The sequence below is a fragment of the Solea solea genome, chromosome 21, assembly GCF_958295425.1.
Source record: "Solea solea chromosome 21, fSolSol10.1, whole genome shotgun sequence".
NCBI lineage: Eukaryota > Metazoa > Chordata > Actinopteri > Pleuronectiformes > Soleidae > Solea > Solea solea.
Genome location: NC_081154.1, coordinates 12,017,579 through 12,042,575, shown reverse-complemented (window position 1 = coordinate 12,042,575; position 24,997 = coordinate 12,017,579). Strand labels below are relative to the sequence as shown.

At 40.4% G+C, this 24,997-nt stretch overlaps 1 protein-coding gene across 2 annotated transcripts in view; it reads left to right on the top strand.

The window, feature by feature from the left end:
• The window catches only part of dock1 (dedicator of cytokinesis 1), a 170,564-nt gene that overhangs the window by 38,371 nt on the left and 107,196 nt on the right, over positions 1–24,997 (top strand). For both annotated transcript variants that reach the window (XM_058620599.1, XM_058620598.1), the window contains exons 19-27: positions 4,727–4,824; positions 6,463–6,552; positions 7,645–7,745; positions 7,834–7,962; positions 9,698–9,806; positions 14,149–14,219; positions 16,835–16,941; positions 21,932–22,059; positions 24,390–24,485. In XM_058620599.1, the coding sequence (XP_058476582.1) occupies positions 4,727–4,824; positions 6,463–6,552; positions 7,645–7,745; positions 7,834–7,962; positions 9,698–9,806; positions 14,149–14,219; positions 16,835–16,941; positions 21,932–22,059; positions 24,390–24,485 (929 nt within the window). The remainder of the gene's footprint in view (positions 1–4,726; positions 4,825–6,462; positions 6,553–7,644; positions 7,746–7,833; positions 7,963–9,697; positions 9,807–14,148; positions 14,220–16,834; positions 16,942–21,931; positions 22,060–24,389; positions 24,486–24,997) is intronic.

Genomic DNA, 24,997 nt, shown 5'->3' with positions numbered 1-24,997 from the left:
TTTTTGGAAAAGAGAGAGGGAGAGAGAGCAATGGAAGAAACGACAAATTCACTGCAGGCTAACTTTACCTGCTAGTGAAAATAATTGTTTTACTCAGCCAAAAAAACCCCTCTGTTTGAATAAGAAGTGAACCATGCCCTCATGTTTTTATTCATGGTAATACAAAGGTAATTTAAATTGTCAGGCATGAGAAGGGTGAACAGAAATGCTTGGAGTCAACTGTTGAAGTGAATTGTAATGTGTTTTGTCTTACGCTTTGTTATGTTTCTGTACTATCGGAGCTTTCACTGAATAATTCTTGTGTTTGCCTGACCAAAAAATGTTAAAAACCTGCTTTTAGTCTGTTCGTGTGCTTAATATGATTTATTTTACTGGATATCCCGAGTTCTCCAAATTATATTTATAAAGATTACATCACAACTTGGATCCTATATTTGTGTGCAGTGTATATCGGTTAGGCTTGTCATTGCTGTGATTTGGAAACATTGTGATTTCAACTAACAAACTCGGTGCAGTAAGGAAGACAAACGTTAAGGCCTCGCCAGATTGTCCAAACCACTTTATTTGCCAGTAAATCTGAAATGACAGTAATCATCCATCATTGCACAGGTGAACTTTGTGTGAGTGTGAGAAGAGTGTGTATGTGTGTGTGTACATGTCTGAGGTAGACTGTGAGAACAACCTTTGATTCAAACTTTGAATCACTGATCCAAACTTTTTGAATCACTGATCCAAACTTTTTGAATTTGTCTTTTTCTGGACATTTTGCAACTTAAAAGGGCTTTTTGAGGGTTAAGACTTGGTTTTAGGTTTAGGACTAGAATAGGTTCAGGTTAATGCAGTTTGTTGTGATGTCTAAGGTTAGGGTACGTGCGGGTGCGTGCGTGTATGCGCAAAGTATGAGTGGTAGACAGAAAATGCAGAAGTTAAACATACTGCTTACACACCTGTTGCTGACCAGGGAGAGAGGAAGGGAGAGCGAAAACTGTTTTATAATTGATCTTATGGCACAAATCTTAAGTTAGAAGTGTAATGTGAATTATGTTAAAAAGTAAAAAAATTAATTCTTCATTTGAGTGGTTGCGAATCTAGGCTTTAAAGAATAACAAAGTACGGGCTTTATCCATGGCACCACATATATACATTTTCTTCATCGTGTTATTTTGTTTGATAGTGTGAATGTGATTGACACGACATCTGAATTTCAATCTTCACTGCTTTCACAGTCTCCTCCCACATTACAGGCCTTTTGGACTTGTTCAACAGGTTTTACAATTAAGGAGTTCATTTTCTTGGCACCTTTTTGTATGAATTGAGGACAGCACGTAGTTGTTGAGCATGATGCGGAAATGTTTGACTTGGCAGTAGGTTTCCAAAAATGCAGCAGTAGAAAATACTTTGGTTAATACAGGAGAACGAGGAAGTTCTTTGCTGTCAAACTCCTGCTGCTTGTTGTGTGAATGAGAGGGGCGTTGTGTGTTGGTACAGTAATGTTCCCTTTGAGGGTTATTAAATTTAGTCTGTGGTTTAAGTTGTCATTAAAATACAGTCATGTGTGCCTTCCTCGTCGGATCAGTGGGTGGTGATGTCATTGTCACCACATGAACAGTCTCGGTTGCAGAAGCAGAACTTGCCCACACTTGATCACACGAGACGGGAGTATTGTTTTCAGTTGAAATCATTGTTTATTTTCTTATGTGGCTGTACAGGGTATAACTGTAGAAATCAATCACCACCATCCTCTCCTGTTCGTCCACCTTGTTTTCTCTTTCTGGCTTTCTCCTTTTCCCCCTGTGTGAGAAAGATGAGCAGCAGTGCAGATCAGCTTCACTGCTCATATTTACCCAGCAACCTTTGGTGCTAAGCAAGGCTGACCAGTAGTTGTTTGGCGATGAGCCTGAGGTGTCAGTGCTCAATGATTTTGATTAAACAGAGAGGTGTGTGTGTGTCTCCCAGGATATGTCATCCGACAGCGAAGCTCGAGGAAAAGTTTTGAGTAGTTTAAATAAAGTAACGCTATCTGCTCGTCTGGCTTCTGCCTACTTGATTAAAAACTAGAAACTTATAAGCTCCCACCCAAACAGCTGGCTTTCTCTGTAACTCAGTCACTCACTTGTCCTTTTGTCTTTTATTTGCAGTTTGGATTTTACTTCCATGGTTTCTTATTTAAATTTTACACCAATGTTCCCCCTCTAACAGTGTTTTATGACAAATTGTCAAACAGTAAAAAATCTAAAGTACTTTGCTTTAACATATACTCTAGTCTCTAACACAATGATGGCTGATGGCTTCCAGCTTAAAGAGAACTGCTATTGAAAACAAAAATTGCTGTGCGTGTTGCTACACATGCATTTGCCAGAAGCAGTAACCAAAAATAATAATACTAAAAAAAAACAATAATCTGAAGCTGAAGCCGAGCGTGTAATGCCTAACCTCATCACAGAGCTGAAGAATTTGTAATTTTCACATCAAAATCACAGTTTGAAACAACACAAGTAGCCCATCATCAGAATATACAGTGGTTAATATTTTTATTTCATGTTGTAATGCTCCACCACGTCTTTAATCTGTAACATAGTGATTATTGAACTGAAGCTTGGCTTGGCAGTGTGCAATTGCAATATCTGGCAAAAAAAAATTGCAGTTGGATACTTTCCATAAATAGTTCAGTCCTAACAGTTAACACCTCGAATTTTGGGATCAATTTCTTGCTCGGTGCCCAAGGACAAATAACTAGCCAATTAAAGACATTATTTTGGGCTGTGGAATATTGAGAAAGATTTTATTTAGACAGTATTTACAGACCAAATAGTGCAGTGAGTAGTTGTAAAGGCAATCCACATGTGTATTTACAATAACCCCTTGCTGTGAACTGCTTGCTTCACACGTGACACCTCATCCCTTATCCCACATCTGCTCTTTTTAATTAAGCTAGATTTATGCAGGGGGCCTCGCAGAGCTGAGAGCTTGTGTAAAGTGCCTGCTGGTTCCTCCCTGGGTATTTGGAGTATGCTTCGCTAAATGGGAGGCTGGAGGTGAAGCGCTGGAAATCTAATGATGGCAGAGCAGGGAGTGGAACTGGCTTGGTGGAAGATGTACTGTCTTGTCCCTACCATCGTCAGAATGAGAAATACTGCATGTCATTTAAAAAAATAAAACAGAAAAAACAAATGAAGTAGGGGATTTGTGTGTCAACTGTGTGTGCAAGTGCTTTTACATAAAGTAATTGTGTTCAGAAAAAAAAAGCACTTTAAAACTTTCAAACCTTCAAGCCTTCAAAGTGCAATGCTGTTATTATTAAGAAAAAAGAACAAGGGACCACTTAGTGGTGGTGCTTGCTGGTAAAACGTGAACATAAAACGCTGTTGTCAGATAATGCATTGTAAACAAACATTCATATGGTAATGTGGAGGTTTTTTAATTTAGCGTGACACCCAGCCTTGCCATGTGGCCACTAAGAGCAGTGTCAACTCCAATTTAATTCCAACTGTCTCTCCGATGTGTTGAAGTGGCGATTTTCAGTCATTTGATCCGCACATTTATCAGCAATCTTTTGATAATTCTTCAATGCTACGCGTACATTTCTCTCCGTTTTTAAATAAATCATTTGAAGACATTTACACCAAACTTAAATAATCAGGAAGTGATGATTAAATTAATCATTAGTTGCACTGCTACACTGGCGCTCGATGGAGCACTGCAGCCATAAAGTTGATGAACATAATTTTCAGTCCCTAACATGGGTCAAGCCCAGAATCTTCCCATAATGCATCATATACTGTGAACTTGCACATACATGTACATACATAACACATGAGATTGCACACATTATTAGATGCCCTTTTTTACAGGCTGACTCCAGCACTCCTATGAACTGACTGAAGATTCTAAGCTCTCTCCGTCTGCCTTTTAGCTGATTGTGATTTTAAAAGTGCTGGTTTCTACGGCATAATAAATAATTGACACAACAGCATGTTTTAAGCTCCTAATTTGATAACCTGCCAAATGTGGCATAAACAAGCTTTGTTGAATGTGATTAATCATGTAATGACTCATCCTCTTGTGCCTCGTTCATTTTCCATGATTAAAGTGAGAGATTTATGACTTGCACTGTGTTTGTGAAATTTACCAACTGTGTGTGTGCATGTGCGCGCGTGTGTGAACTTAAAAGAAATATCTGACCCGTGCCCAAATTGTCCTGTCCTGCTGCGTCTTTGTCTCTCCTCACACTATTATAATTTGTAGGATCAATTTTAATGCTATGTTGATAATGATACATTTCTCTAGCAAAATATGTAAGAACGGGGAAGACTGATTTTATAATGATAGATTTTGTTGAGTAGTGTACTTACATTAGTCAAAACATTTCAAACACTCTTCAAAGCCAAAGAAATCCATATTTATGTTGAGGGTAATGGACCGTTTCATTCATTTCGGTCGCCTTTTGAATCTTATTCAATAAAAGCCTTGTTGAAAAAATGATTGGAAAGGAAATGCTAGAGTTCTTTTACTTTGAAAGGGGCACAGGATGTGAGGCAGTGAGCGGAGAGAGGTTGAGTCAGTCGGTGTCACACTTTTTAAAAAAAGCTCATCATCACTGAAGTCACGGTTAGGCTCATGATGTCATCAAACTATTTTTGGTTGGTTGTATTGATTGAGTAACAGACGCTTAGCAGCAGAAATGACATACGGTGCATTTAACAATGGTTTTGTTTGTTTTATTCAGTGGACCTACTGGGCCTTCTGAAGTGGCGTTCCAACACCAGCCTTCTGCAACAGAACCTCCGACAGCTGATGAAGGTGGAAGGTGGTGAAGTTGTCAAGGTCAGTGGGCGATGGCTGCTTCTTTTGTCTGTCTGTTGTTGTTGTTGTTGTTGTTGTTGTTGTTGTTGTTTTCAGGTGGAGGTGCAGAGGTGTTGTGCTGCCACAACTGGAGCAAAAACTAATGATCTTAACTCACTTTTTTAATGGACTCTATGACCTTCATTGTGTTGTCTTTATTCATTTCAGCAAAAACAAGTATATCTCTCAACAGCTGGGGACAAACAATGCAGTCACGCTCAGTCTTTCTCGATCCTGGAAATTTGCAGCTACTGCACATAATTTCACTTTATATTAGTTTTATTTTTTTTTACCATAAATTTGTAGAGTCAGTGAGTAGAAGGCACATATTATCACTTGCAGACTTCAGACGGGAAATGGATGACCTGCTGTTGGTGCTCAGCATGGGGCAGATGAATAAATCACTTTCCTGAGGAAGTTTTCTGCTGAGTGGTTGGGGGCCCGGAAGATTTCGTCCCATCCGAGGAAGTCTTTCACCTGGCAGTTTCGATCCTATCAGATAAATGTGTCAGTCACAGTTGGACTGGTTCATTAAACCACAGGGGTGTGATTGTTATCACTGCAATATTAGCAGTGTGTTGCTCTGATGTGCTCCAAGGCTGCCTAAATGTGCAAGTAGGGGGACATTTTTCTGTTTGACATTTTAATACAATTCATCAGTACCGCTGTGTATTGTGTATTAAATGAATAATATGCACGAAAATGTTTCCAGTAGATTTTAACCCTGCTGTGACCCAGTCAGTGAGCAAACAGGTGGCTCCTCCCACATCCCTCTCACACAGCCTCTTGTAATAGAGCTGTGCGTTAAACTCCACGCCGGCAACTTCTGTTTGTCAATGAGATCATGATGAATGTCATCTATCCTGAGATGAGAGCTCAGGTACCGCATGGAACGGTGGCTCTGTTTCCGACACTTTCACGTTGGTTCGGAATCGGCTGAGTAAATGGAGCATGTTTCCCCACAGAGCAATATATTGTTAGTGTTTTTAGCTGCTGACAGGGAAGTTATTACCATCTACATACTTCTATGGCTCATGATAACAGCAACAAAGGGTGAGTAATTGCTGATATGTCACATTAATGGAGCCCTTTACATTTGCATATGGGTTCAATTCAATAGTCATATATTGGGACTATTGAAAATCTAATGTGTTTGCTATATCTTATTAACATACTTTAAATTCCTCTGTATGTCTAGTATATGTGGAGAAATTGACAAATCTGACTTTGACTTGTATACAGAAGGAGAATTGGAGAAAGTCTGAGATCAGTATCAGTTATTATTGCAGTTACCGTGCTGGCGGAGCAATGAGGGATTGGGTGCCTTGCTCAGTGGCACCCCAGCCCTCCAGTTACAAGCCCAGTTCCTTGGCTCTTTGCCATGGGCTGCATTTGGGAATAATGGGAGTGTATTTGTTTACTGAGTGCCATCCCTAGCTCCTGCTTCACCAAACTGTGCAATTCACTGACTGATACTTAGTTTGACAGTTCTCATGCACTTTGCGTGTCATATTTTATTCTGGAGTTGAGTTTCTGTGCCTGTTAACAAGGCAATGATTATCAAGTGTGCCATATTTTATGTTTGGCTCATCACGCCCTGCTGTGTTTCTGTCGTTCTAGTTTCTGCAAGACACTCTGGATGCTCTCTTCAACATCATGATGGAGAACTCAGACAGTGACACATTTGATACTTTGGTGTTCGATGCCTTGGTGAGTTGAGAAGCAGACGGTGTAACGCCACAGCATGATTTATACCAGCAGAGGTTCTTGTCAGTGGAAATACGTGTGCATTTAGACGTGTTTCATTCTCGGATGCAAATGTCAGTGCCGTCGGGTCTTTCACATGCTTTTCAAATGTCATCTATATGTCAACAATTTTGATTTCCTACTTAAGTCTCTCTTGCATTTACATGTCTTCTGTTCTAAGCTGGTGTTTGAAACTACACAGATAGTTTTCAAGTTTGTCTGTTTTGATTTTTTTTTTATGTTTTTAAATCCTGCAATTGTTCCAATTAACAGCGTCAATCTTTATAACACGAGTTTCAAACTGCAACAGAACAGAAGAACCACGTCTTCAGATGCAGTGTCACTGCAGTGCTTTTGAGATAACATTTCTATTTTAAGCGAAACGTATGCATATAGTTTGCAACTATTACGATTGCGTTGTCAAAACATTAAAATTGATGCCTCTGGCGAAATACTTTCTGGGTGCACTTGTGTTGTAGCCCACAAACGTTCCTGTTGTTTATAAGTAAGAGCCGGGCTTAACATTTACTGAGGGAAGTGCAGACCTACTGCATCTCGTATGGAATACTGCTGTATTGATCTGCATAAATTTGTGATATCAGGGCTGCAAGTTGTTTATCTGGCTTTAAAAGTCTTATTTTTCTTGGATATAGAACAGGGAAAAAGATGTGCCGAAAAGGCCGAAATAAACAAGCCTGTCGAATTTTTCATCAGATAACTTTGTCATGGTGTAAATCGAGTATTCGTTTCCAATGAGTTTATAAAGTATCAAGGAGGTTTTTTTTCCTGTAAAATGCTATTTCCTAACTGGGGGTACATATCTAAAAACAAAAGAGTTTCTCTTTCAGAGAAAGGAGGTAGTAATTGTGTTATGGGGTGTCCTATATTATCTGCTGGCTAGAGAATTGAGAGAAAATGGCCTTTTGCTCAAATGCAATCTTGTTTAATTTCCCCAATCTATTTCAGCATATTGAGTAACCATTTTTTCCCCCTCTTGCTCTCTGTTATGAGCCATGTGGTTTACATTTTAATGAAAAAGTCTCTGCTCTCTGACAGGTGTTCATAATTGGGCTTATAGCCGACAGAAAGTTCCAGCACTTTAACCCAGTCTTGGAGACCTACATCCGAAAGCATTTTAGCGCCACACTGGCTTACACGTGAGTAAATTGTCTCTTTAGATAAAATGAAGTAATTTAACAATGTGATAGTCACATTTGTCATTGTGTGATGTGTGTGTGATTGTAGGAAGTTGACCAAAGTCCTGAAGAACTACGTGGACCATGCTGAGAAGCTCACAGAGCAGCTGCTGAAGGCCATGAAGGCTCTGGAGTACATCTTCAAGTTCATCGTCCGCTCCAGAGTCCTCTTCAACCAGTGCGTCCTGATACACACACACTCACACACACCTATTCTTCTTCTTAGAACACTGCATTGACGTCCCTTCAATTGGACAGCCTAAAGAAACCATAACCAGTTAATGGCTATCCATAACTTTTAACCCTAACCACAATTCCAGTCTTAGCCCTAAACATTAACCTTGTCAGGACCAGTATGAGGCACAACCTCATTTCTGAGAATGTGGTTAATGTTTATGCCAGAAAAGGTCCTAAAAAGGATGTTAGAACACACAGAAACGGAGACACACGGACACGACATGCACATATTTCTTTGGAAGGATGTATTTATAATTGACTGTGAGGATGTTAAAAGGATGATAATGTTGTCGTGCCACAGAATGAAGCAGTTGGAGGCTGAGAGGGCTGATGTATGATCCTGGCCTAATTGACTGAGCTGAGTTTGATTGCTTTTCTGTCCGATGTCTAGAGGACTCTGCGTCCTTTACCTCACTTATCAGACCCCTGCGACATTGCTCTGTACTAGAGAGCTTCGTGTTCTTAGTGTGTGTGTGCGCGCTAAGTGGTTTTGCTGGATAAGGATTAATAGCCTCCAGCCTTAAAATGGACCTGTGTTTTGCAGTTCTTGAAACACTTTATTTGGGGTGTTGCCAGTATGAGATGTTGCTGATTCAGACACGGAGAGGTTGAAATTCTTCTGAGGCGTGAAGTTTAGTTTTGTGAGTGCATTTCTGACTAGAAGGTGCCAAGGCTGCATCAGCAGGTTTTTTTTAATTGTGGTCAGCGGGACATTTCTATGAAACGTTAGAGGGGACGCACTTTGTTCCTGTGACTGGAGACCGGTCTGGCTGTCCGGAGCTTACTCCCGACAGTGAGAAACAGCTATAAGTAACTGTTGGTGTGGGAGTTGTGAGATAGATGTCTCTAATTCACCTTCGGAATGTGACCCCACAAAACCCACCTCACTAGAAGAAAGCCGCTCAAATCTGACGCTGTGGAAGCAGTCTACACACGGCCCTGTGCTTCAGTGTGTGCTTACAGACGATATCATTTTCTCCCACAAATTCTTTTCTTTGTTTTTGTTTGGTCTTAGTGGTCGCTGTTAGACTTGCTTAATTACTCTGCTGCAAGCACAATGCATCTCATTTACAGTTAAAACTTGTTGATTGGCTCCGCAAGTGGGATAAACGCATTTCAATTTTTGGCAGGATTATGGATGATCTGCTTTGTGTTCCTTCCTGCACTCAGAAATTAGTGTTTTCTGCAATGGATGTGGGATCACTGGCTTTAAGTCGCCACAATTGCCGGGCAGCATTTACTCCACATAACCAAACTAGCAGAAGAGGTATATTTAATAGTAATCCCCAGGGAGATTAGAAAGTGAAGTCAGTGAACCCTTACGCAGCATTTGCTTTCTGCTCCTCCTATCATATTCCAGCAGGGTCATTAGCATAGATCATTAATTTTTCTGATTTTTGTTTCCACATGAAAGCCGGCAGGTGCTGAGGGGTCTTGTCATGTTGTTTAAAATGCTAATCTGACTGGCAGCAAGAGTGATGTCTGTAATTCTGGTCCAAGAGTATTTCCATTGATAACACACATGGGCCATTCTGTTGGCTGCTTTTAATGATTTAACAGGGAATCATCAAACTCTTGTCATTTCCATGGCATGAGGGGCTGTTTACACAGCGATGAAACAAACAACAGGCTTGTGATCATCTGCCAATGTAATTCTCCACTTCATCTCCTCCCAGGCTCTACGAAAACAAAGGAGAGGCTGACTTCGTGGAATCCTTGAGGAACCTTTTCACATCCTTTAATGAAATGATGAACAGTAATTCAGAAAACACTGGCATGGTGAAGGTAGGGTGATAATAACACGGCTGACCGCATGCTTTTACTAAGACTGTGCCAAGCAGTATCTGCTTTTTCCTGAATAGTAAATAGCTTCTGCTGTGTGAAGAGTAAATAAATCTGCTGTGATTTGCTTTGGATGACGCACTCTGTAATTGGAGATACATGCGTCCTTCTAGATATAGACTCAAGGCCCGTACATACTGCGCAGAAACAGAGAAACCTGTTTGTTTTCTCAAGGTGACAAGAACAAAGTTACAAAAGACACCACACGAGAAAAAAAGTTCTATGTGTCAAGAACGAGCTACGAGAAAAGAATGAGGTCATTCTTTTCTCGCAGACCTGGGAGCGAGAGCACATTTCTCTGTTGTCGCGGAGTATGTAGAGACCTTAATATAGCAGCTTTTAACACCGACACATCAAAAGTCCCTTTTGCTCAATGATGCTCTTTATGTCCTTTATGCTTCTTCCCTTGACCTTTGTCACATCTCTCTTCATATTTCCCTCCTCTCATTTACTTCCCATGTGACCTTAGTCATACAAATGATGTTCCTTAAAGGTGACATCGAATGCTTGTATCACACATATATGTTAGTTATGGAGGTCTACTTACATATATTAACTTGTTTTCATGATTAAAAACCTCCTAATCGCTGCAAACGAGCCGATCAAAATATCTCCTCACTGACGCTCTCGTCAGCCGCGCTGTTTCAGACCAAACAGTTGCTGTGATTGGCCAGCCAACGAGAGCTTTACAACTGTCCTGTGATTGGCCAGGTACCTGGAAGTGACGTAATAGATAGGCCAGCTCTCAGATACACAGCTCCCCCTCTGGCACGGTGGATGCTCTGCATCTCAGCAGCTACAACAAGACTAGTTCTTCTTCTTCTTCTGCGGTTGAATGTACGCAACCGGATGTGCCCGGACTAGTGCCCGCACCGGGAGGCGCTACGGTGGTGAGGATTTCAAATTAAGGAAGTGCCGATCCGCTTCGCAGAGCCCAGGAAAACAATACAACACTATTTTCTCAGCAGTGGCTGAACTGTTTGTTCTGAAACTTTAGGGTTTCATAAACAAGGTAATGACGCAGATACACACACAAACGCAGCGTTAATTGGAGCTTCCGGTCTATGTCACCTTCAATTGGAAGAATGAAAGGAATATTTCCGCAATCTTGGAAATATGGTTGTTTGCTTTCTTGCCCAGATTTGGATGAGGAGATCAACACAGCAGACATGTTTGATAAATAGTATGTTTATATAATATGTTAATATAATATGTTAGCCAGCAACCTAGCACCTCTGTAGCTCCCTCATTAACACTTTGTGTCTCGTTTATTTACTCACAACAGAGTGTTACACTGATGTGTACAAACTTAAAAACGCACCTTTTTCACAAAGGTTTTTTGTTAGTTGAGTCATTTTGTGGTCTTTTCTCTATAACTCTTCTTTAAGTGGCCAAAGGTGCTGTACAAGTCAATGTGTATTATTGTAAGGGTTGGAAACTAAATGAATGAATGACTTAAGGATATGTACGTATTATGTGGGTATCTGTTTCTACCTTTGGATAAAGCTACTCTACTGTTTTACAGTACTGTTTCCATTCTTGATGCCAAGCTAAGCCTTAGCGCCGTGCATTATTCACTGTACAAACATGGGCATAGTTTTGATCCTCTCATCTAACTCTCACCTTGAAAGCAAATACATCTCCTACTATTCATTTAGGATTGGGCCGTCATACTTTTAAACTTTAGATTAAATTGTATCTGCAGTGGCTGAGAATCAAAGGTTTAAGTCAGACACTTAATATGTGTCCTGTGCTGGTGTTTGTGTGTACGGGGGAGGGCAAAATAGAGTTGGGAGGAGTTGAGTGAATCAGAGCTCTACACTCTACAACTGGCTTTGATTCAGCACAAAACAAAATTGTAATGACGTTACTGAACAGTTGGGGGTTTATCACTGCTAATACTGTGGCAGTAGTGACAAATAAATGAAAGATTGGGTGCTATTTCTTCCACTTGGAGCTGTGAGAGCACAGGTGCTTCCTCATCCTCTTCTTCCTCAAACATGCTTGAGACATTGTGAGCGTGCCACTCGCGTTATTTGTCCTCACTACAATCCAAATCCTTCAGCGCTAGCTCCTGCTCCCATCTGTTGCCCCCAGAATTTGCTCTTCTTATCTCTGAAAAGATGCAAATGTGAGCGATGGTATAAATGATATTGTGTAATTCTATACTGCGATTGACAATATATTGGTATAATTTACAAACAAGTCTTGGTAACATTACACATGTTAAAAACAACAGTTTGACAAATTGTGGACTACATTCCACTATTTGTCTGTGCACCCTGATTATCTGGTGTGTCACAGAAAACATTTGTTGAGGGTCCTGATGGCAACATGTGCTTGTTATTGATCTGATCTGTTAATGTGTTGAGGCTTTTGTTGTGCCGCCCTCAGGTTTATCTCCCGTTCCACACATTGTCTGTTTGTCCTCTATCAATTTCTCATGTTTGTCTGTGCTTGTATTTGTGTGTTTGTGTTTTTCCCCTCTCTCCTTTTCACTCTGACCTTGACTGTCCTGTGGTGTGGGGCTCCTCTGGCCTTCTGCTCTTTAGCTGCTCTTTAAGGTATTTATCTCACTGTCTTCCTCGAGTGAGTTGAGTTTTGCATTCAACTGTCCTTGACACCAAACTCTTGTAACTTAAGCAGTTTTACTCATTTTGTGCTGATACACACATACACACACACCTATGCCTTTAAAAGATAACATTATCACAGGGTTCATGCACCTTCTTGCACCTACAGTAGATCCATGTGCACGCTCAACCATAGGAGAAGCTCAGGAGTCAATTAGGAGTCAGTTGCTGTGTAATTGGGTGAGATATTTAATGTCAGTAAATTAAAAACTGATCTTGAGGAACGGGCATGAAGGCGAGAAACGCTGTTTTTTTCCCAAGTCCACCCATGTGAAAGCACAGTGACAGGTGAAAGCTAATGAGCAGTCCCATCATATTTTGCGTCTGAATACTGGGGAACATCTGCACCAACCCCCATGCATTTAAAAGGAATCTTTGATAAATGCATGCACAGAAACACAACCCTTCTGACTTCAGGTGACTGAGAGGTTCACGTAAGAGCAGGCGACGCGACACAGCAACACACCTCCACTGAGATTTGACACTTCACACAATACAGCCTTTTCACACAACGGGAACTTTGTTTTTGCTTAGAACAGACGGAGTAAACGCTCTTTAATGGGTAAACACAAGGAGTTGGCTTTTCATCAGAAAGTGCCAGATTTGCATTACGAATCAAAGTCAAACAGCGTCTTTGAAATGCATGTTCCACTCTCCCTAACTCCCTCTGACTATGGTACAGGGGTGGTGTGGAAGTTGTTGAGCTAGGCATACTAAAATATCTAATAAGATGAAAGAAGATTAAAGCAGGGAGTTTATTTGGAGGTCACAGCTACGTCTTTTTTCTTGGAAAATCAAAGCAAAACATACAGTTTAACTCAACGTCTTCTTCATCTATGCTGGTGCACGCACATAGGTTTTATCTTCTGAAGTCTCTCATTGAAACATTGATAATTACCTGTCACAAAGTGTATTTCCACTAATAAACAACAAACAATCACATACAGTAGGATTGTTGCAGGTTAATGAGAATGATTGTCACTGCTGCCACTTTCCACAGATGTACCCCAACCCTCTCTGGTCGGTGTTGAGCAGCAGTCGTTGTAGACTCGGTTAATAACTCCCGTTTTTATTGGTCGTCTCTGTAATCAGACACCGGTTGCAAGCACTTAATGACTTAATTATAGTACTGATAGGCAAATGTAGATCCTCTTTGACGATTAAGTCTATCAGAGTTTCATTAAAAGTGCTCTATTTTTTTGTGTCCCAGTTTATTTAGCAGCAGTGTCAACAGCATTCTCTGCCCTCAAGTAGATCGAATGAAATTAATGAAGACGCCCAGAGGAGGAGACTCTACAGGATTTAAGCTTTAGTAGCAGTTTTGAGACTTGATCTGATTAGTCCGTAGCTACTAATGAAGCTACTCATAGTTTTAAACAAACACAGCAGATTGACACGCCATATGTGTTGTTCATTAGAAATATCCTGTCATCAGCCGTTTAACTGCTTTCGTGAGTTTAACAGAAGACGGACAATGAATGAGCTCAATTAAGCCGCTAAACACACTTTACTGCACACAATGCAACAACACTCATTTCCCACCTTTCAGTGGTATTACATAATACGATTACCTAAGAATCAATTACTTCATGAGCTAATTGAGTAAGGAATTCATCTTTTTATGGATGCTGTCTTTTTTTTCTTTGCTAAAGGGTGCTGCACTGAAATACATTCCAACCATCGTCAACGATGTCAAGCTGGTCTTCGATCCCAAAGAACTAAGGTAACTTCTTGTGACGCAGCACATATTCTCACACTTTATTGTTCCCTGTGTAAACAGTTACATAATCTGGAAGATCCCGCCTACTTCTCCATGAGCTAATTGTCTACAGAGGAGTCACGGCATATACAGCTGGAAGTGTCCCTGAATGCTTTCATTAGTGTGGAAAACTTATTTAAATAATACTCTCTGTATATAATATTTTGACTCAATCATCAACAAAAGTAGAATACCAGAGACTTCACTGGTGTCCCAATTCAGGGGTTGCATTCTCATGAGATGTGGCCTTCATGTACCTTGAAGGCAGAACCAAAGTGAGACAGTCTGGTGGTCTCTGCTCTTGTTTGTTCGTGTTATATTAACAGCATTGTCCACCCTTGCTCTTGCACCCTAAGCCAATTTCTGCCGCCTGCATAGTTATACATATATTTCCTAAAGCTACTTCTCTTCCCTGCCTGTGGTTTTTGCTGCTGTATTCTTTTTGCAAAGTCATCATCAGTGGTATGAAATAAATCTAGGTATTGGTTTCCCTGACAAGAATGTACCCACAGGGTCCTTCACTGCTTCAAAAAAAAAAAGAGAAACATTTGTTGGCTGCATTTAAAGAAGCCTTTGAAACGGGACAGTCTAATCACTCAGCTCTAATGTGATCTGATGTCAAATGAAGCCTCCAAATGATGCGGCCGTTTAATTAGGACAGAGGCCAATATCAAGATGCATGCTGTATGTTCCGATGGTTTTAAGAGGCTCACCATTTTATTAAGACTCTTAAAGGGGAAAGAAGACACGTAATGTTGGTTTGTCACCTGACACCCTTACTTTCAGAGGGGAGTGTTACTCTCAAAACAACTGAATAGAAAATGCACACATTATTCTCAAATGTTCATTGAGTGTGAATAAAATGTGCAATTTAATTGCTTTGCAGAGTGTAAATTTAGTTTAGACAATATCATAATTGGATATTGTGCCTCTGGTAAGACTAAGAATCATTGTTTATGCCTTTGTCTGGCTCCCTACCTTCTGGATTGTTGTATCCAATAACTCAGCATTCACTAGCTGTAGTGTGCTGAGCGCTGGTTAAAGAGGCTCTGGTTGCCTTGGAGACCGACTGAATGCTTTACTCAAGTGTCCATTTCAGTCCCCATCATCTATAGCCTGATGTTCTGTAGCTCTTTAATCTATACTTTACTGTGGAGCTACGAAAAACAAAACAGAACATACATTTAAATAATCCTCATAACCATTACCCAACAAGTCGGTTTTCCAAACCATTCTTGAGGCGATGTGATTGACTTCATCCCATCTGAAGGCTTTTTTTTATCCTTTTTATTTATTAAGACATTTTGTCTGAACTCGAGTTCGCTTGTGTAACAAATCTGCTCATAATGAGTCTTGAAATCATTTTCTTCATGTTCAGGTCGAACATTTTATCCTACGTAAATAGTTTGTTCAGCCCAATATATTCCTACGACAGTCTGACGTTTGTTTGTTGAAATAGAATTCTTACCATCATTTAATTACCAAATTAATTTAAGAAAATCAATTTCTGTTACCCCCGTTGTTTAACAATTTAACAAAATCTTCCTCAGAAACCCTTTGGACACTGGGACGTATTTAAATTGCAGCACAAGACGTGCTAATACATGTGGCTATTGCCGAGGCTTTGAAATGTGCATATTTGCAAGCACTCTCCATTTGCTAATGTCCAGCCCCCGTGGGCAGCTGCCATTTCCACAGCAGCGTTCCAGCCACACAAGACCACCAATTTTTGCGTCTGGGCTCTACTATCACAGGAGGAGAGGGCGGCGTCCTCTCTGAGGTGTGAGAAGACAGCTTTTCAACTCACCCATTCTCACCCTCATTTCTCTGTTCTGCTCTGAACAGAGAAATGTGACGGATTTAGTTTTGCCCCTAAATTTAATTCAGCATTTGGAGAGGAGATTCTTCTCAGTGTGAACTCTGGCACAGTTATTTTAATCAAGTAATGAAATTATAACTTTCGATATTTTTTGTTAATAATATAATTAATATTATGACTTCAGGTAATTGTGACTGCTTTATGCTTTTTTCGGTTTTGTTAAGGGGGGGATGTGATTTATCATCTCCTTAATGCTGAGTTTTGTTTCCAAGAAATCTTTGGATTTTAAATGTTCTGTTCTGATATCTGAAGGTACTTAAATCTTGCTGGATATTTGTCTCACATTTCAGGCCCCATGGAATGGCCCTCATCAGCAGATGATATAATTTCATTATAATGGATAATCTATATGACCACTGAGCAAATTTAAAATGTAATATATTCTCTGTGGATGTTTTCTGGCGACTACTCTCCTCTACTAGAGTTAGAGGTAGCATAATCTACCTGACGAGAAGCTAGTGTCAGAGAGCATCCAAAGCCTGTTTCTCTGGGTCAGTTGACAAATCCTAAATTTCTCATGCTGTATTTTTGTCTCCAACTCCAGCTTTAATATCTGACAAGTTCTCGTGTGGTTTGTAGAGCCTTTAATTGTGTTCTGGATGATTGCTCAGGGGTTGCAGTCGGACACAGTCAACTAATCCAGGATGCCTGATGAGTTTGACCTTTTTCTCTTTATTGTTCTCTCTCTCCGTCTCCATAGCAAGCTTTTCACAGAGTTCATCTTAAAGGTTCCTCTGGGTCGTCTGGTGAAGCAGAAGCTCGACTGTCTGATTGACATTGTCCACAGTGATCTCTTTACGCATCATGGTGAGAGCACGCAGACACACACACACACAGGGTTTGTGCACCCATTCTTCTCAGGACACTGCACTGACTTTCATTCATTTGGACTGCTTAAACAATGCGATATCCTAGCCTTAACCTAAGCCCTTAACCAGTTCTTCAGAAATGAGGTTGTGCCTCATTAGAATCAGGTTTTGTTTGGACCACTGGCCCTGGGAAAGTCAGTGTTTATGCCAGGAAAGGCCCAAAGTGGTAGCAAATACAAGTACACACAAACACTAACTGTAGTCACTGTTCTTTGCCATATGCACCTTCACTCACAGTGAATATAGGCAATCACACGCACCACCTGCTTCCCCTAGGCAGCCCAGCGTGAGCCCACAATAAAGGTCACTGGTGAGGTGTTGTGGAAAACCCTCTTGTTATCTGAGAGACGAAAGCTTCCCCACAGCTAGAATCCCCTGGCCTGGTCTGTATAAGAATATCAGTATTCCGATCTACTCAGTGAGTTTAAGTCTGTTACCGCCTTACTATTACTTTCTTCTGTAAACAACTTTTCCTTAAATGTGTGTGTTTTTTCCTTTCTTTGTCTCACACATTTGTAACGCTTTGTGGGCCACATACACACATGGTATGTTTTTCGCCATGTTGCAGTAATGTTAAATATGAAGTGCAGGGATGGCGATTAGGAACTCTACCTGAGTTCCAACAGCCATGCTGGCCTGCAGCAATCTGCAGCCAAGGCCCTGCTGCAGTGACAGTCCAGGGCCAAGCATTTTGCAGGAGGCAGCAGTCTCCTGATGCCATGTGAGTCGAGATACGGACACACTCACACTCCTGTTGTGGTCAATTAAATGCAACATTTCTAACCCAGTAAAACAGCAGTTAACCGTTATTTACCCCAAAGCAAAGTAAGGGCCATGGACAACAATTATCCACTTGCATAGTTGCTCTGTACCCACCAATAGCAGATGTTCAGTTCACCATAAATGGGCAAAAAAATATGATGAAATTAAAATTGTATATAGAGTGATGAACACGCACACAAGCCGGGTGCAGGAGCATTGGGCAGCACTTATCTACGCCCAGTGAGCAATGGGGCATTGGATACCTTGCTCAGGGGCACCACAGCCCTCCGGTTACAAGCCCAATTCCTTTCCTCTTGACCGTGGGCTGCTTATGATCTAGTGCCTTTATAGCCTAGGAAAATACAGTACAACTATGTGATTGCTGTTTGGCAACTTAGTTGAGTATCCACTGAAGGACAATGCTCAGTGTGTGGTCCTTTGGTCATTACTATTGATCTGTTTATGTAACTGTATGTTGCCTGTGAGTGGCTTACTAATCAGCAGCAGAACTTGTTGCTGTCATGTGGGTGTGGAAGGGCCCCACTGCGCAGTTGTGAACATCTCTTGTAGTCTTTGAAGTAAATATTTGTTTTCAAACTGTTGGAAACCAGTGATGGAGATGGCTTAAAGATAAAATTGACAATGATTTGTTCCCCCCCGCTGCTGGAAACATGTGTTTGCATCATGAGACAGGGGTTTTAAATGAGATAGTCAGTCGTTTTTATGCACAAGGTCATAGGACACATTAGGCCTCATCACATCTTCTTAAATTTAGTTCCTGAGAAAGATCTTAATAGGCTCGTCACTCAAAAACTCTCACTCAAAACTAGCTTGGAAAACCAGGGAGAAAAAAAGTGCGGTGCGTCTTGTGTGTTGAACTGAGCTGGGCACAAAAGCTGGTGATCATATGAAAACAATGGGAGAAGATGGGTTTAATTACGCTCCTGTCTTCGCTGTATTTTTAAATAAGGAAGCGGGAAAAGCCCATCAAAAGTGCGGCCCAGTAAGGCCCGCCTCTTGGTTGACTCTGATTGGCTCTCTAAACCTCTGTGCCTGTCACTGAAAAGCACAAAAACACTTTTTTCTGTTGTAAACCACTGGAAAATCATGTTGTGCACAATAAGAGTGCACAGCAAATTTGCGGTAACATAGCAAAGCAATGATTTTTCTGTCATTGAAGAATGATGACATGTTTTTAATCCACAGAATAGTGTAATGGTGTATACACCGTATGTGCTCTGAGAATCCAAGTATCCATATATCAGTTGTTCTTATTTAGCATAGCTCAATCCCCAATCGCCATAAAAGGTTATGATATATATACTTAAAGGCTTGAAGCAAATAATTATCCAGAAAGAGGAATATTTCTTGTCAACCCTCAGTTTAGAATTTCTTCTTCATCAACATTCATTGAAGGTGCTCACTGATGTATGCATGTTCATTCCTGGAGGCTACACAGTGATTAACATAGTGGCCGTTTCTGTGCGATAGCATGTCCTAAAATACTATTTTTTTTTAGTCCCCCAATGGGCTTATTCCTATTCTCAATGACAACTTCAGAGAATATGATGATATCCCTTCCACCATGGGTTCTCGCTCTATAAATTGTAGTTTAAAAAGCCACTCCTTGACTTTCTTTGGCCCTGCATGCACAATTCTCTGCTGCAGTAGTGAAAGCCTAATGAACTCGGGTTCTGTTTTTGTTTTTCATTTTGGAAGCACAACGCCGTGTCACCTTCAGTGTTGATGATATGAAAGGAGCGAGTGGGACGGTGATGCATAAATCACTTGCAAATGGGCTCACTGGAAGAGAACAAATATGTCAGCTGCTCTCCTGGTCTGTGTTAAAGGGCAAAATCACTGGAGCATTCCAAGATCTGCACTGGAAGTTTGGGGAGAGGACTCGTGGCCAAGCTTGATAGTTCCCGTCTGCTTGGCCCACTCCCACCCTTGCAACTAGTGTGTGTGAGTGAAAGATTGTCCGTACAAAATATTTGTGCTCGTATGTCTCAGTCAAATCTAAGACCCCATGAGTCCCGACAAGGTCGGTGTTTACACACTTGTAAAAACATACATTTTCCGTTTTAAGCTCGATCTAGTTTTTGTGCTCTGTTGCACAACGCCAATGTCATGGTTGTGTCTTTGTGTCAGGGTGAGCTAACCTGTGACAGGACTTTTAATATTCATGCCATTTCTTGTCGAGTGTTTGCCAGTGAAAGCTTTACTGTGTATATCCATGTAGAGCAGCTTTCCCACTTCTCACCGTATTGCAGTCAGACACAGAAAGATGCTCAAAACTGAAGTAGTTTCATCGCTAAAGGCAGACACAGGGACTAGTGAAATACCTTCAAGATCATCAGATAGATTAAGATAAATCCTAATTCGTTTCAGCAAGTTTTTTTGTTTTTTTTTAATCAAGTACTGTCAATGAGAAGAGCTAAAGAACAATAGTTTTGGTCCTCACAGTAGAATATTCTTGACTCTGATGAGCTCTGGTCTTAAGGTATCTATAAACAAAGAGATTGTAATGCAGTGACAAACACTCATTGCAATAATCTCGCCAATATAAAATGCAACACAAGGATAACTATAATAATGCATTTTATTTATAAGCGCCTCTCCAACACTCAAGGACATTTTACAATAACAAACCACAATAAAAACACACACACAGTAAACAGATAAAGGAGTTAAATTACAGAGCGTAGGCTATTTTGTAGCTGGATTTGATTTCATGTGGAACCTCTATTTAGTTGAGCTCCTCTAATTATTTTCACATTGGGAATATTAAAGGTTATTCAAAAGGAGGTTTGCAGCTATGCAAGCGTTGCTCGATGATAATAACAGTGTAATTGCTTCACTCATGTATGCATCAGTGAATCAGATTTTACTGTAGTCTTTATTTGTTTGATTGTTCATTGTTGCATAATACATTCATTAGCTTTTCATTATATGGCCTCATCGTTTTCTCAGCGTAGCGCTCTGGCTTCAACAGTTGATTGCAGTTTCTGTTGAAAGTGAAATCAGAGGCAGCTTTTGAAGAAATTCAGCTGTTGTATGTTTGAGAGGAAAGTATTGACTTTCACTTTCCCCATCTGTTTTCAAGAAATCATTCCTTCCTGCTCAGCTTCACATGTAGTTCCTCAACAAAAGGGTTGGAGGACTGATTCATATGCAACATCCCGGAATGTTGTTTGTCATTCAGCCTTGAACAGTGTTGTCAATCGGTCGAACTTTGTGTGTGTGTGTTTTATTGAGCTAATTAAAGCTGTAACTATCTGTGGAGCCAAGACATTTTATTGATTTTTGAATTGAAATCTGTTGGCTGACCATTTATAGCCACAGCATCTCTCCACCTTGTCATTACAGCAGTTGTTATTTGATGAGCACTGCTCTCCCTGTAGTCTGCTGCAGAACTGGTGATACTCTCACTCAGCGACTTGTTCTCGTTCTGACAGGCCCGTATTCTACAATAAATGGGTTTATTTGTTGTGTGAACAACAACCAAAAAAACTCTTACTCCTCCATCCTCTAATTGAATCATCCAAACTGCACAAGTGCCATGAAGACATTGAATCATAGATTTATAAAGAAAATATGGTCATTTTTATGCCTTAGGTTTAGCTTTGATGAGGATACTTCTCATGTATAGTATATTTCCTCCATGTCCAATTGACAACCAAATGGAATTACATGGAAACATACCTTTAGATATTTTCGTCAACATTCGCGGAACATCTGCACATCTTGAAGAATAAATGAAACGTTGTGATTATATTCATTTAATGAATTGAAAATGTTCACGTTTTGTAGATTTTCACACCAGTACAGCTACATGTTTTGATTAAGGTGTCTTGTGTCAGGTCACATGGTTTGTTAACACAATCTTTTCCTCCCTAATATTACAAGGAAGTTGTGCTTTGTCTCTGTTGTCAACTGTTCCTAGGGACTTTTGGAGCCATTGTCCCAGTCATTTTTATAAATATGTTCATTATGTACATTGCTTTAATGTAATCCTCTGAGCTGTGAGGAAGCCATTAAGAAGATGCATGCTTCCAGATCCACACTGTGTCAAGAACATATGCTGCGCTGCCTTGTGCAATCTATCATCTGCTCCTTGTGTTGAACGCCATTGTAAACGTGTGTATTTGCCGTGGTCCCCACAGATTGTCGCGAGATCCTCCTGCCGCTGATGACAGAGCAGCTGAAGTTCCACCTGGAGAAGCGGGAGGAGCTGAAGGCTTGCTGCCAGCTGCTCAGTGACATCCTGGAGGTGCTCTACCGGAAGGATGTGGTGAGGGACACAGCTCTCCTTTTGCTTCTCTCTGGGATAAACAGTAACAGGGGAATAGTCACACCGTGAGGGAAAGACACATTTTGACTGAGGCTATTTAACTAAACCGTGACTAAACACTGTGCTGTTAGTTTGGATGCTCCACATGTCCCATAAGGGGCAGATTTTCAAGCCATTTTTCATTTCCAGTTATCTGTTGCTCAAGGCAGCTCGAAATCATTTTCAGCAACAGTAAGGTGGTAACGATCTCTGCCTCACCCCTTCATGTTTTAGACACAGGAAAGCTTAAAGATCTAATGTGTAACATTTAGGAGGCCTCATTGGCAGAAATAGAATATTTGACCATGACTATGTTTGTATAAGTGTACAGAATAATTGCTTTTTAATAAAAAGTAGTTTGGTTTTTGTAGCCTTAAAATAAGCCTTTAGACGAGGGCCTTGGTTTATGGAGGTTGCCATCTTGTGCCGCCATGTTTCTACAGCAGCCTGAAGAGATGAACCAACCAGACTTTGTGCTTTGCATTTTGAAGATGGTGCTTGCTATGCAAATGAAGAACCATTGTTTTATATTATGTGAAGGCCACCTTGTTCCCTGACATGCTTATAGAAGGCCAGGGTGAGCAGAGGAGACTTGCGTACGTCTGTGTTACTAATTCTGACACGCTGGACCTGGATAAGTCAAATTTTTACACCTATTCAGTTAATCAATTTTTATTTCAAACAATTCATTCATTTTTTTTATCATCTCAGAAATTTTTATTATCCACGCCCTTAAGGGGTTGTGTGTAAGAACTACCTAACACACTGTTCTCAATCCCAAAATTATCAATTTACAGTTGCACACAACAGAGAAAATGAGCAAACAAGAAAAGATGAGAACAAGTGTAAATTGATTACCAGAATTGGATCCGCGTTGTGTAGATCAATTGCTGGAATCTTTTATGTTGTGAGTCTCTTGATGTCCTCTCTGAGGATCTGTCAGACTCTCCTCACCATTGATCACTGCCTGGCCTCATATACTTCACTCTCAGTGATCACACACCTCTCCCATGTGCAGTGGCATCAACTCTTCATGTCTGTCTCTCATGTTGCTGCCTTATATATGCCTGATATAGAAGAATATACTGTGCTTGTGTCCATTAGAGGTTTTGAGTCATCAAACAACCATGTTGGGGAAAAAAGATGTCATTGTATATTTTTCCCTTAAATACTTATTTCTTGGTGCACTGGTTTTGCATACAGCCCTCTACATCATACGGGTTTCCATGGAAAGATATGCGTCACCCTGGCTGCCCTCAAAGGCAATATCTAAAACTCCCTCCTCAGATAGTTTATCCCCCTCAGCACTGGCTCTCTCAGTGTGATAGTATGCATGCCTGTGTCTGTGTGCAGGCTTGTGTGCAAGGTTTCGTTAACTTCAGAAAGAAGTGCGTAAATTATTGAAAGTGTAGGTTGAGAGTTCTGTTTGCTTAGAATATCTCCCCTCTCAGACACATGGAGGGAGTAGAAACCAGCGAAGAAGCAGTGTTCTTAGTATTACTGTCTTCCTCTTGTCAATTATCCAAAATGCAGTCTTTTTTTTTTTTTACAATTCACTATTTTTAGTTTGATATCTCAAAAAGCATTTAAAAAAATGTATTAGACATCGTTTTTTTAGCTAACATAGATGATATACCTATTTGTGCAGATGATTAATTATGCAATCTACCTAAATCACTATCAGTTTTTGCTAGGCCATGGTTTCAAGGTTCAGTGTTGATCCACTAGCTTTTGAAGGAAAAGTAGCTTCTTCTTTTTTTTTTATCTTAGCACAGGCAGTAAAATTGTAATTGGAAAAACTCACTCACTTCTTTTTCCTGCAATGCAACATTGTGTGCCAGAGGCCATGAGAAAATAGTCATGTCTGCTCCATCAAATGTTTACTGTTGTACAAATATTTGTTTTTGCAGGATTTGGGGTTTTCCTTTGACAACCGTGAATCATTAGATGATACTCGGTACCGGTCCGATACTGGTCAAAATTACTGCATCGAATATTGGACAGATAAAAATATACAATCCGATACAAATCAAAAATTCTATCTATTGCATGCTTTGCTATTTATATTATTATTTATATGTGTCACATATTTGGAGAATTTGGTCTTTGAAATAGCTACAAATGTGTTTTCATAGTTTTAGAGGTCTATTGATATCAGTATCTGCAGATACTCAAGTTTGTGATATCTTTATATGAAACAGTGGTATCCTTCCACCCCTAGAATTATCATAGCTATCTTTCTTTCCCTATGTTTATAGGTTGATGTGTGTATTTGGTTTTTGTTTTTGCAGGGTCCAACCCAGTGGCATGTGCAGATCATCATGGAGAAGCTGCTGAGGACAGTTAACAGGACGGTTATTTCAATGGGCCGTGATTCCCCTCACATCGTAAGTCTTAACTATTCGTCGTACATGTTTCTACATCTGCTTTTTTTGCCCAACTTTTTCATGCACAAACGTTACAAACTTACACACTTTTTATATGCACACATACTCACACTCTAGAGGTCTAGTTACCTGTATGAGCCTAACTCTCACCACCTCACTCACTGCAACTTTAAATCCAAACCAAAGCTTTCATTAAAGAAAGAGTCTGCATCGACAGAATGCACTCAACCTCAAACAACCTCAGTCAAACTGGGTCTTTGATCTCTGCTCCTATCTTCCTCCAGTTATTTTTGTGTCAGTCTGTGTTTGTAGTGCCTTTTCCCATCTCTTGATTCTTTCATTTTTCTGTGTTTACTCATTTATGCGTTGGGAGATTTCTGATATTCTGTGCTGCAATCAAATCCCCCTCTCTCTCTCCCATGCATTTTTACTGCCATTAGCATCCCTCTCCTAATCACACTCACTCAAGCAGGTTAGCAATTAATGCACTTATCAGTCATCTCTGTACGTAC